The 13,535-nt window shown below is 43.3% G+C and overlaps 1 protein-coding gene across 1 annotated transcript in view; it reads left to right on the top strand.

Annotated features, from left to right (window-relative positions):
• Positions 1 to 13,535, top strand: part of LOC142662607 (myocardin-like) — a 43,854-nt gene that overhangs the window by 15,477 nt on the left and 14,842 nt on the right. Inside the window, exons 4-7 of the mRNA XM_075840819.1 lie at positions 2,532 to 2,607; positions 3,884 to 4,033; positions 5,635 to 5,789; positions 6,058 to 6,183. Of these exons, the coding sequence (XP_075696934.1) occupies positions 2,532 to 2,607; positions 3,884 to 4,033; positions 5,635 to 5,789; positions 6,058 to 6,183 (507 nt within the window). The remainder of the gene's footprint in view (positions 1 to 2,531; positions 2,608 to 3,883; positions 4,034 to 5,634; positions 5,790 to 6,057; positions 6,184 to 13,535) is intronic.

Consider the following 13,535-nt stretch of genomic DNA (forward strand, 5'->3'; position numbering starts at 1 on the left):
CCCGTCAGGACATGGCCTGTTTTGGCCTTGTGGACACAGCAGATTTTTTTCAAATCTGACGTATTAATTTATGTGATAATAACTTTGGAATGCTTTTACCTATCTAAGCGTTTTCTCGTGACATATTGTACTCTATGTTAGTTAAAACATTTTGTCGTGAAATTCAATATTTATTTGTGAAAAACACCAAAATTTAGAGAAAATTTGCAGAAAGAGCTTTTTCCGTATGTGCTTGTAAAAAAAAATAGTAATACCACAATATAGTTACTAGTTAACATTTCCCATAGGTCTACTTTTGTTGGCATCATTTTTTGAACGTCCCTTTATTTTGCTAGGACGTTACAAGGCTTAGAACTTTAGCAGCAATTTCTCACATTTTCAATAAAATGTCAAAAAGCTATTTTTTCAGGAACCAGTTCAGATCTGAAGTGACTTTGAGGGCCTTATATATTAGAAAGTCACCATAAATCACCCCATTGTAAAAACTGCATCCTTCAAAGTATTCAAAACAGCATTCAGAAAGTCTCTTAAACCTTTAAGCGTTTTTACAGGAATTAAAGCAGAGGTGTAGAGGTGACATTTACAAATGTAATTTTTTTTTGCCAAAATTAATTTCTAATAAATTTTTTCTGTAATACAGAAGGTTTTACCAAAGAAACGCAACTCAATATATTGCCCAGATTCCGCAGTTTTAAGAAATATCCCACATATGGCCCTAGTGTGCTTAGAACTGAAACACAGGCCTCAAAAGCAAAGGAGCACCCAGTGGATATTGGGGCCTCCATTTTTTTAGGATATATTTTAGGCATCGTGTCAGGTTTGAAGAGGTCTGGTGGTGCCAAAACAGTGAAACCCCCCAAAAGTGACCCAATTTTGGAAACTACACCCCTCAACGAAATTATCTAGGGGTATATTAACTCCACAATTTAACCACACAGTTTATTTGCTACATTATTTGGAATTAGTCTGTGAAAATGAAAATTTTCGGAAAAAACATAGAAATGTAAAATTTTTACAAGGAATAAAGGAGAAAAAGTACCCCAACGTTTGTAAAGCAATTTCTCCTGATTATGGAAATACCCCATATGTGGTAATAAACGGCTGTTTGGACCCACGGCAGGGATCAAAAGTAAAGGAGCGGCATTTATATTTTGAAGCACAGATTTTGCTGGAATGGTATTTGGTGCCATGTCGTGTTTGCATCGCCCTGGAGGGAACAAAACAGTGGAAACCCCCCAAAAGTAACCCCATTTTGGAAACGACACCACTCAAGCAAGTTTTATAGGGGTATAGTTATCATTTTTACCCCACAGGTTTTTTTGCATTATTTAGTGGAATTAAGCCATGAAAATGCAAATCTACAATCTTTCACAAGGAATAAAGGAGAAAAATAACCTGAAAGTTTGTAAAGCAATTTCTCCTTATTACATCAGTACCCCATATGTGGTAATAAACTGCTGTTTGGACCCACGCCAGAGCTTAGAAGGGAAGGAGCGCTGTTTGGCTTTTGGAGCTCAAATTTAGAATGGTTTGTGAAGGCCATGTCACATTTGCAAAATTCCTGGAGGGACAAAAACAGTGGAAACCCCCCAAAAGTGACTCCATTAAGGAATCTAGCTAGTGGTATAGTGAGCATTTAGACTCTACAGATCTTTTCCAGAATTTATTAGAATTATTGCCGTGAAAATTAATATCAACATGTTTTCCACTAAAATGTTGAATTTGTAAAAGGGATAAAGTAGAAATAGTCGCCCAACATTTGTAAAGCAATTTGTCCCAAGTACGGCAATACACCACATGTAGTCATAGATGATTTTTCATTAGAAATTAATTAACCCTTTGAAGACTGTTCCATTTTTTGCTTTTTCATTTTCTTTTTTAAACTTTTATTTTTACACTTTCAGAATAAATTTTTTTTTTGACTTTTTTTTGTTTCACTAGGTGACTTGAAGACCTGCAGCACTGATCGCTACTATAATACAGTACACTACCTATGTAGTGTAATATATTCTAACTGTTGTTGTGATGCTGACAGTCAGGCAACAGTGTAGTGTCAGCTGTCACCGACAGTGTGCACCAGGAAAGACACGGTAAATGTATGTCCTGGTACGCAAGGAAACTTTCCACAAGGATGTGCAGTTGCGTCCTGGTGCGCCTAGAGGTTAAAAATAAAAACTTTCTAAGGTTTACATAGCCTTTAAAAATAGAAATGTGCAGGTTCTGTATAGGTGGAGGGTGGATCCTCAGGATCATTTTTCGATGGTCGGCCGAAGGAACCCCAGTCAGACACTGCATGTACAACATTTCATTGTAATTATATTTGCTACAATGGAATACATTTTTTTTACAAAATAGAAATCAATTCCTATCACTGCAAATATCTTTAAGCGCATGACCCTTTTCCCAAAAGTGAAAAATATTGGGATACTGAATGGAACGGGGACCAATTTTCCAGTTTGTGGCCAGTGTTATTTATAGATAAAACCTTTACATTCATTAACTCATAGAATTACACTTCATTTTCTTTACAGTCAGAGGATTTCATTAAGTGCAAGACTCAGAACAAACTACACAAAGTGGCTGCTATGAAGATGCCTTTTTCTGAAGGTTGGTTTTATTTTTGTCACACTTGGGAGGTCGTTGTGTGATGTGATGTTTACTGGTCTCTGAAATGTAACATGCAAGGCAGAGCACACAGCTTACAAAAGTTTTCGAATCCATTGTTGTTCCTCAAACAAGTGAGAATTTGCAAAAATAAATATTTTCTCAATTAAATTTACTCTTCTTTTAAGTTTTGCCTGGAAAATTTAAACAACTTGTATTATTTATTAAGTGGTGCCCACACTTTTTAAATCTTGATTTATTTTAAAATTGTCAAATTTTTTTTCTAACAAAAGGCCAATTGTTGATATCAGTATAATCTAAATCTTCTAGTTTTCAATTGTAGTCAAGCAGGCATGAGGCTTCCTTTATCCTACTATTAGAGGGATCGTGGATTTTTTACAAAATATTTTTCCCTGCAACTCTGTGCCCAAGGACAGAGATACCGGTCTGTATGCTGTGGGCAAGCAGATGCAAAATTAAAGATTTAAAGTATACCGAGGCACAGATTGCCTAAACAAACGTACTACAAAGTACTACTGTACTTCAAATAGTCTCTCATTGATAGAGGATCCTTCCAAAGATTGCTTTTCTGCATTATAATTATGGTGAACATTGGCTTTTCTTTTGATTGTTTTATAATTTACTAGCTCATTCAAATCCAGTGAAAACAGAAAAAGGACTCGTTTTGGGCGCTCCTGTGTTCATAATGATCCAGTGTTGCTTTTTTGGATAGGTGGAAAAAGGTTTGTAATTCACAGGAAAGAAACTATGTTTAAAAATGTTCTTTATTTTCTATTGCATTGCTGAATAGAAAATAAAGAACCTTTTTAAACAAAGTTTGTTTCCCATGAATTATGAACCTTTTTGTCACCTATCCAAAAAAAAACAAAAAAAAAAAACACACTGGATCATTGTGAACACAGGGGTGCCCAAAAGGAGTCCTTTTTCTGTTTCCACTGGATCTGTTTTGATGACTGGTGAGCTTTGCCAAACCAAACCCGTTATAAACTCCAAGGTCTAGCACACTGTAGACCATAGTTTCAAAGACTCATCACGCATCAAACCTGCACCTGCAAAATGAACCTGCACAACTCAAAAAGGTGAGTTATCATAGATAACTGCCCTCGACATAAAGTTCATTTTAACTGTACCCCGACGTTATTACCTTAAAGGAGCACCGTTACGTTTTCTCTTTTTTTCCCCTCCCCATTTTCCCTTTACAAAGAATAGATAATTAAAATTAATCCACATTAAATGTATGCTATATACTATGTTATAGATGGTGTAGTTGAATCTGATGAACTTAAAGAGAAAAAAGCTCGCTTGGCTGAAGATTTGAATGAAAAGATATTACACCGACCTGGACCTTTAGAACTTGTAAAGAAAAACATCTTGCCACTGGCAAATGGGATGAAGAATAGAGTAAAAGGTGAGGAATGTTGTCCTACTATTTATTAGAATTATTAAAATTATTTCAGTATAAAGCCCTACCTTAATCTGAGGGCAGCGATCTTGCTCAATTGGTCCACTTATATTGTTAACTAAATAGGATCATATTTAGCTAATTGGCCGTTGAACTGTTTATCCCACTGGTTCTTTTGCAATGTAGTTGGTAATGATACTGAAGTTGGTATAGCTGGTAAAGGGACACCTACATATTACAACTAGAGGAGATTTTATGACATCCTATTCTAAATTCATATACATTAATATGGAGTTGGTCACTCCATTGCAGCTATAACAGCTTTCAGCTCTTGTGGCAAGTCTTTCTACAATATTTTGGTATGTCAGTTGGAATTTTTGCCCTTTCATCCAGAAGAGCATTTGTGGGGTCAGACCCTGATGTTGGATGAGAGGACCTCGCTCACAATCTCCGTTCTAGTTAATCCAAAAGGTATTCAAAAGGGTTTTAAGTCAGCTTATGTCTTAGTGCGAGCCAGTCAAGTTCTTCCACACCAACTCACCTTACTTTTCCTTTATGGACCTTGCTTTTTGCACTGGTGCACAGTCATGCTGGAAGATAAAACAGCCTTCCCTTCACTGGAACTAAGGGGCCTAGATTAACCCTTTAAAAACAACCCAATAGCATTATCTATCCTCCACCAAACTTTACAGTTGACACAATGCAGTCAGGCAAGTGACGCTGTCCTGGCATTTGCCAATCCTAGACTTGTCCATCAGATGGGCAGATAGAGAATCATGATTCGTCACTCCACAGAACACATTTCCACTGCTCCATAGTCCAGTCAGTCTACTCCATGGAAACCCAAGCAATGGAGCTCCCGGGACATAGTTTTTGTGCAGATGTTAATGCCTCAGGAGGTTGGGAACTTTTATGTACTATGCGCCTCAGTACTCGGCGACCCCGCCCTGTAACTTTAAGTGGTCTGCCACTTCATGGCTGAGTTGCTGTGGTTTCTAAAAGCTTAAACTTTGCAATATTACCACTCACCATTGATCATGGACTATCTAGGAGGGAAGAAATTCCACAAACTGACTGTTGTAACGGTGGCATATTATTACAGTACTATGCTCGAATTTAGCGAGCTCTTTAAAATGGTCCATTCTTTCACAAGTATTTGTAAAGGCTTGACTAGGTGCTCGATTTTATACAATCCCAGAAATTTAATAAGGCCATGCTGCACAGCTAATGGGCAGGAGCGTCACTGTGCAGGAAAGAACTGTAATGGGGATGCAGCACTAAACCAACGCTGTGGCCCCTACATTCTCAGGATCAGTGCAGGTCCCAGAAATCAGAACGTGATTTCATATATTAGAAATATGTAATCATTTTATGAAATGGCAAAGTCCCTTTAACTTTTAGGAAAACAAATGATTGGGTACTTAAAAATGGTTGATATTTATCCAATGAACATGACCAGCTTAACATCTGGAGATATTTGAACTGACAATGTGATTGTATAATTTTAGCTTGAACATCAATACGAATAGATATAATTTTCATAATAACAAAAACAAAGGCAACTCCAGCTGAATTTAACCTAGATAATACATATTTTTGCTCTATAGACCAGATCCAGATCTCTTCATCTTCTGATACTTTTTCCTTTGATGATGACATCACTAGCTCCTCTTCTTCATCCACTTCTTCTTCACCTCTCTTTGCTCCTTCTCCTGGTCTTTCAGTAAGCTTGTCCCCAACACCTACAAGTAATGCATTTCAGGTATGACTGTACTTTGAAACAGAAAACAAATGGTACTATGAATATGAGTTACAATATAAACACTAAAGTATAAAAATGTTGTATGAAGTAAAAAAAAAAAAAATACTTGCTAAAGTGCATTATGCTTATTCTGATGTTAAAAAGCTTCATTTTATAATTTGAGTAAAATAAATGAGAATGTGATCTTTTTATATGTAATTCATCATCAAACTCCTCTTTAAAAAGCAAAGTAATGTTTATCAATACTGTATCTGTTTTTATATTCTAGCTGGATCTTCCTCAAATAATTGAGGTGAGCAAACCAATTGCAGGAGCTATTGTTGAAGCTGACCCATTGGTAACCAATAGGTCAGTCATTCATCATACAGCACCATCCTCATCCGGAGTTCCTAAGGTATTTTCTCATGCAGATATTTTATAGAAAGCACAAAGAACATGTGCATGTAAGGCAGGATACCATACATTTTGGTTTTATTTGTTTTTAGAAAAGGATTAAAGGGCTAAATGCTGATAATTATTCTATGAGATATATGTATAAAAGAGTTTTTAAATTAATAAAAAGTTGTTTAAATGTTTCTTTACTTACATTTTCATCAACATATCCTGAGATGTGTAGTGCGAAATGACCAGCTTTGAAAATATCTTTGTAAGGGGGGCGCCAGCGGGTGTGCATTCACCGCGCCGTGGTCACTACTCGGGATGCCAGTGGGTCAGGTACCACTCACTAACTGCACCGACCTCAAAGCTGCCTGCCCCGCGCAGCTGCCAAAAATCCCCTCTATGGGTGAATTGCCGTCCGCTGTGATGACCATTCATGCATATTGAAGTCACTTCCTCTGCAGTGATTGGTCGTTGTGATCACATGATGTATCACTCTTCCTGATCTGTGTCCTGAATGACGAGACAGGCATGATGACATCATTCAGGACGCAAGACAGGGAGGAGACACCGCGCTATCTGCCTATGCGTTTCCTGGGCTGGTGGGGACACCGAAGAAATATTTTTCTCCAGGGTGGCTCCAGCTCCAGCAGCACCAGTGGGCAGTGTTTGTGAGAAGCCCAGCAGGTCAGTCACTGAGTGTGGGCATTAAATGAATGGGGGCACTGATCGGGGTCTAAAAAGGGCAATAATAGCAAGTGGGCAGAGGATTCATTGCCTCCTCGGGGCCCGTTTGCCACTTATTGCCCCTTTTGTGTCCTTTTGTTCAGTTCCCCCGTTGATGCCCATTTGCCATTTTCTTCCCCCTTTATTGTTCTTCAGTGACATAAGGTGCTAAAGGGGCAGTAAATGGCAAATGGGCATCAAGGGGCCACCAAACAGAAGGACGCTAAATGGGCAATAAGTGGCAAATCGGCACCAGGGTGGAACTGAACAAAACTAAAGTGTTAATAAATGTCAAATGGGCACAGAATTCAGTGTTTTCATAGTGCACATTCACAGTTTTTTGCCATTTTTAACCCTGTTCAGATTACGTTAAAAGCTATGTACACCTTTAAAATATATTTTTCTTTTTTTTTAATAAAAATTTGTATCTGTGAGTTTGCTGAAACATTGTAATTACATTTTATTAAATTATTTTTACTTTTTGAGCTACAGCTGCTTTGTATCCTGTATCCAAAGAAGGTGTATCTAGCGCTGAGACTTGAATCTGTCAGGTCAGCGGGTCCTGAGTGTTAGAGACACAGAGATACTGGCACACGCAGGACCCGCTATCACTGAACCCGTCAGTGCTTCTGATCTGACGGATACAGGTCTCAGCGCATGATCCAGCTGCTCTGTATACAGAATACAGAGCAGCTGTATCTCAAATAATTTTTAATAAAAAAATACAATTCAAAGGTTTACATAGCCTTTAAAGGAGTTGTTAAAATAAAAAAAACTTATAATTACCTCTCTCCTCTCAGACGTATCTGCATTGGCGACTCCCATCACTTCTGTTCTCTGTTTGTATACAAAGGGTGACATCATGTAGACAGTACACCACCACAGTACACACAGAACAGAGATGACAGAAGTCCTCAGCGCAGGAATGTCTGGGAGGAGAGAGGTAAGTATGGGCTGCTTTTTAATTTGATGCCCTCCTCTCCTGCTCCTACATAAAAAGTTTAAACCCGGACAACCACTTTAACCTCTTAACGCTATCCGTGTATTTATGGCGGATGTGCATTCCAACAATATGGCACGTGCCACTGTGTGTTATCTTTGGTGTTACATAGGACTGCAGGTAACACTAATACATTATCTGTAATCAGAGAGTAATCACACTGTGTGTTATCTGGGGTGTTACATAGGACTGCAGGTAACATATACTATATTATTTGTACTCAGGGCCAGCCCTAGGGGTGTGCGACGTGTGCCTTTGCACAGGGTGCATCACTCCAGCAGGTGGAAGGGGGCGTTGTGCTGGCTACCTTCCCCTGCTTGTTTTAGATTAGCCCGGGCCTGGCGACTCAGCAGCCGCCTTTCCACCCGGGTGCTTCTTCACTCAGTGGCGTCGCTGCCACTGTACCAGCCATAGTGGCTGCTATCGGCGACAGCGTGCATGAGGTTGCCCATGCCGGGCCCCCTCATGGCCGGTGGTGCTGCTAGCCTCTGTGACGCCACAATAAATGAGCAGGGTGGTATCTCCCTGCTCTGCTTTCTACCAGCGCCACTGTAGCTCCCTGAAGGACAATGACAATGACATCAGGGGCAACTCCTGAAGCGGAATCCCAATCCACAACGTTGCCGACTCTGTGAACGGGGATTCCACTCCAGAAACCAGTAACATCACTGTCCATAAATGGCCACAGACGACACGGAGGCTGTGTGACACTACCCACCAGGAGGCTGTGTGGCACTACACACCAGGGGGCTGTGTGGCACTACACACCAGGGGGCTGTGTGGAGTGGCACTACCTACAGGGCGCTGTGTGGCACTACCGACAGTGGACTGTTTGGCACTACCTACAAGGGGGCTATGTGACACTACATACAGGGGGCTGTGTGGCACTACCTACAGGGGGCTGTGTGGCACTACCTACAAGGGGGCTGTGTGGCACTACCTACAAGGGACTGTATGGCACTATCTACAAGGGGGCTGTGTGGCACTACCTACAGGGGGCTGTGTGGCGCTACCTACAGGGGGCTGTGTAGTACCATCTACTGGGGGCTTTGTGGCACTACCTACAATGGGAATCTGTGAGTGGGGGGCTGATGGTCATTTTACTGTGAGTGGCGGGCTGATGGTCATTTTACTGTGAGTGGGGGGCTGATGGTCATTTTACTGTGAGTGGGCGGCTGATGTTATTTTACTGTGAGTGGGGGCTGATGGTGTTCAAGTGGTTTCCACCTCTGAGCTCCAATTGAAATGGATAGGAGGCAGAAGATAGAGCTTTTTTTCCTGCATCTTTTGCTTTCTCTTCAACAGCTTAAAAAAACACAAAAAAATGTCAATCAACGCTAACAATTCCTCAAGGAATTTTGAGGCACATTTTTTTTGCCTTACAAAAACCGCTTTGTGAACATACCCTACAAGTGTAGTGCTTGTTTTTAGCTGTTTTTTGTCTTTCTCAAAACAATTTGTGGTAGGGGTGCCCTGAGGAAATTTGTTTTTTCGAGTGGTGCCTCGAGTCCGAAAAGGTTGGGAAACTGTAAAGGATCTGCCAAGCACAGCGGGGTTAACTCCCAGAACTAATCAGTCAGCACCTGAGAATACATCCCTGAGACTGACTCCTGCTTCCACCATTCAGGCTGGCAGGCTTAGGAGTGGGAGAGCCTATCGTAACCTGGCCAGACTCAGCTAGCTCCCGCCCTCGGTCTATTTAAGCCTGCACTTCCTGTCCCTCGGTGCTTGTTATTGCTTGTGTTTCTTTCCTTGTGGTTTCCTGGCCCAGCTACAGCTCCTGCTATTTTTGATCCTGCTCCATACAGACCCTGGCTTACCGACTACTCTTCTGCTTTTCGTTTTGTACCTCGCACACTCCTGGCTTGACTCGGCTCGTTCACCACTCTGGTTGCTCACGGTGTTGCCGTGGGCAACGGCCCCTTTTCCTTGCTTGTGTTCCTTGTATGTTTGTCGTGTTTGTCGTGCACTTACTGAGCGCAGGGACCGCCGCCCAGTTGTACCCCGTCGCCTAGGGCGGGTCGTTGCAAGTAGGCAGGGACAGAGTGGCGGGTAGATTAGGGCTCACTTGTCCGTCTCCCTACCCCCTGCCATTACATAATAACAAGCCCATACCTAGTCTACCCCTGGTCCCTGACACCACTATGGATCCCCGTGAGACCCTGGCTCAGCAAATGCAGGGTCTCTCCCTACAGGTCCAGGCCCTGGCTCAGAGGGTCAACCAGCCTGATGCTACCCTGGTAGTTCCCCTCACCGCACCTCTTGAACCCCACCTCAAGTTGCCCGACCGGTTCTCAGGGGACCGGAGGACTTTTCTCTCCTTTCGGGAGAGTTGTAGGCTTTACTTTCGTTTAAAGCCTCATTCCTCAGGTTCTGAGAGCCAGCGGGTGGGTATAATTATGTCCCGGCTCCAGGAAGGGCCCCAAGAGTGGGCCTTCTCCTTGGCTCCTGACGCCCCTGAACTTTCCTCCGTTGATTGTTTCTTTTCTGCTCTCGGACTTATTTATGACGAGACTGACAGGACTGCCTTTGCCGAGAGTCAGCTGGTGACCTTAAGTCAGGGTAAGAGACCTGTTGAGGAGTATTGCTCTGACTTTCGGAAGTGGTGCGTAGCTTCTCGGTGGAATGACCCTGCCTTAAGGTGCCAGTTTAGGTTGGGTCTGTCGAATGCCCTGAAAGACCTGCTAGTTAGCTATCCCTCTTCTGACTCCCTAGACCAGGTTATGGCTTTAGCGATACGACTTGACCGACGTCTCAGGGAACGATAGCGTGAACGTTTATGTGTTTTCTCCTCCGACTCCCCCATGATGCCTCCCGAAGCTCCGTTGCTTCGTTCCTCCCCGAAAGATTCAGAGATACCTATGCAACTCGGGGCCTCCGTGTCCCCCCAACAACGTAGAGAATTCCGCAGGAAGAATGGTCTCTGCTTCTACTGTGGGGACGACAAGCATCAAGTGAACAACTGTCCTAAGCGTAAGGTTGCAGCCAGAGAACTTCCGCGTCTAAGTGATCATCGGGGAGGTCACTTGGGCGCACAGGTATTTCCCGTAAATATGAAACGTACTAAGATCTTGCTTCCCTTTCAGGTCTCTTTTGGTGGTAGGTCTGCTACCGGCAGTGCTTTCGTGGATTCAGGGTCCTCTACTAATATCATGTCTGTGGAATTTGCTATGTCCCTTGCTATGCCTCTTATTGATTTGCCTAAACCTGTCCCGGTAGTGGGTATCGACGCCACTCCTCTTGCTAATGGTTATTTTACACAGCATACCCCTGTTTTTGAACTCCTTGTTGGCTCCATGCATTTGGAGCAATGCTCTGTACCGTTGATGCAGGGATTATCGTACGATTTGGTTCTAGGTCTTCCCTGGTTGCAGTTGCATAATCCTACGTTTGACTGGAATACTGGGGAGCTAACCAAATGGGGTAATGAATGTTGTACGTCATGTTTTTCTGTTAATTCTATTTCTCCCCCTAAGGAGGCGAATACGCTACCCGAGTTTGTTCAGGACTTCGCTGATGTTTTCTCTAGGGAGGCCTCCGAAGTGTTACCTCCTCATAGAGAATACGATTGCGCTATCGAATTGGTACCAGGAGCTAAGCTTCCTAAGGGTAGGATATTTAATCTTTCTTGTCCCGAACGTGAAGCTATGAGAGTGTATATCCAGGAATCCCTGGCCAAGGGTTACATTCGTCCCTCTTCTTCTCCGGTAGGTGCTGGCTTCTTCTTCGTGGGGAAGAAGGATGGTGGTCTTAGGCCATGCATTGACTACCGTAGCCTGAATAAGGTCACGGTAAGGAACCAGTATCCCCTTCCTTTGATTCCTGATCTCTTTAATCAGGTTCAGGGGGCCCAATGGTTTTCTAAATTGGATCTACGGGGGGCGTATAACCTTATTCGCATCAAAGAGGGGGATGAGTGGAAGACTGCGTTTAACACGCCCGAAGGCCATTTCGAATACCTTGTCATGCCCTTTGGGTTGTGTAATGCCCCTGCGGTCTTCCAGAATTTCATAAATGAGATTTTGAGAAATTACCTGGGGATTTTTCTGGTAGTGTACCTTGATGACATACTGGTGTTTTCCAAGGACTGGTCCTCCCACGTGGAGCATGTCAGGAAGGTGCTCCAGGTCCTTCGGGAAAATAAACTGTTTGCCAAAACCGAAAAATGTGTGTTTGGGGTACAGGAGATTCCATTTTTGGGTCAAATCCTCACTCCTCATGAATTCCGCATGGACCCCGCCAAGGTTCAGGCTGTGGCGGAATGGGTCCAACCTGCCTCCCTGAAGGCGTTACAGTGTTTTTTGGGGTTCGCTAATTATTACAGGAGATTTATTGCTAACTTCTCGGTCATCGCTAAGCCCCTTACGGACCTCACTCGCAAAGGTGCTGATCTCCTCCACTGGCCTCCTGAGGCTGTCCAGGCTTTTGAGGTCCTTAAGAAGTGCTTTGTCTCGGCCCCGGTGTTGGTTCAGCCCAACCAAATGGAGCCATTTATCGTGGAAGTTGACGCATCTGAGGTGGGAGTGGGGGCTGTCTTGTCCCAGGGTACCAGGTCCCTCACCCATCTCCGCCCCTGTGCCTACTTCTCCAGGAAGTTTTCGCCAACTGAAAGTAACTATGATATTGGCAACCGCGAACTCTTAGCCATTAAATGGGCATTTGAAGAGTGGCGCCACTTCCTGGAGGGGGCTAGGCACCAGGTAACGGTCCTTACCGACCACAAGAATCTGGTTTTCCTAGAATCTGCCCGGAGGCTAAACCCGAGACAAGCTCGATGGGCGTTATTTTTTACCAGATTCAATTTTTTGGTTACCTATAGGGCTGGGTCTAAAAATATTAAGGCTGATGCACTGTCGTGTAGCTTCATGGCCAGCCCTCCTTCGGAGGAAGATCCTGCTTGTATTTTGCCTCCAGGTATAATCATTTCCTCGATCGATTCTGATTTAGTCTCTGAAATTGCTGCTGATCAAGGTGCAGCTCCCGGGAACCTTCCTGAGAACAAGCTGTTTGTTCCCCTGCAATTCCGGCTAAGGGTACTTAGGGAAAATCATGACTCCGCACTATCTGGCCATCCAGGCATCCTGGGTACCAAACACCTCATTACCAGAAATTATTGGTGGCCTGGGTTGCCTAAAGACGTTAAGGCCTACGTCGCCGCTTGTGAGGTTTGTGCTAGGTCCAAGACTCCCAGGTCCCGACCAGCGGGCTTACTGCGTTCGTTGCCCATTCCCCAGAGACCTTGGACACATATCTCCATGGATTTTATCACCGATTTGCCTCCATCCCAAGGCAAGTCGGTGGTGTGGGTGGTGGTGGACCGCTTCAGTAAGATGTGCCACTTTGTGCCCCTCAAGAAACTACCCAACGCCAAAACGTTGGCTACCTTGTTTGTCAAACACATCCTGCGTCTCCATGGGGTCCCTGTCAATATTGTTTCGGACAGAGGGGTACAATTTGTTTAATTGTTTTGGAGAGCCTTCTGTATGAAGTTGGGGATTGATCTGTCCTTCTCCTCTGCCTTCCATCCTGAAACCAATGGCCAAACGGAGAGGACTAATCAATCTCTAGAACAATACTTAAGGTGTTTTGTCTCTGACTGTCAATTTGATTGGGTCTCTTTCATTCCCCTCGCCGAATTTTCC

This window comes from Rhinoderma darwinii, chromosome 10 (genome assembly GCF_050947455.1).
Source record: "Rhinoderma darwinii isolate aRhiDar2 chromosome 10, aRhiDar2.hap1, whole genome shotgun sequence".
NCBI lineage: Eukaryota > Metazoa > Chordata > Amphibia > Anura > Rhinodermatidae > Rhinoderma > Rhinoderma darwinii.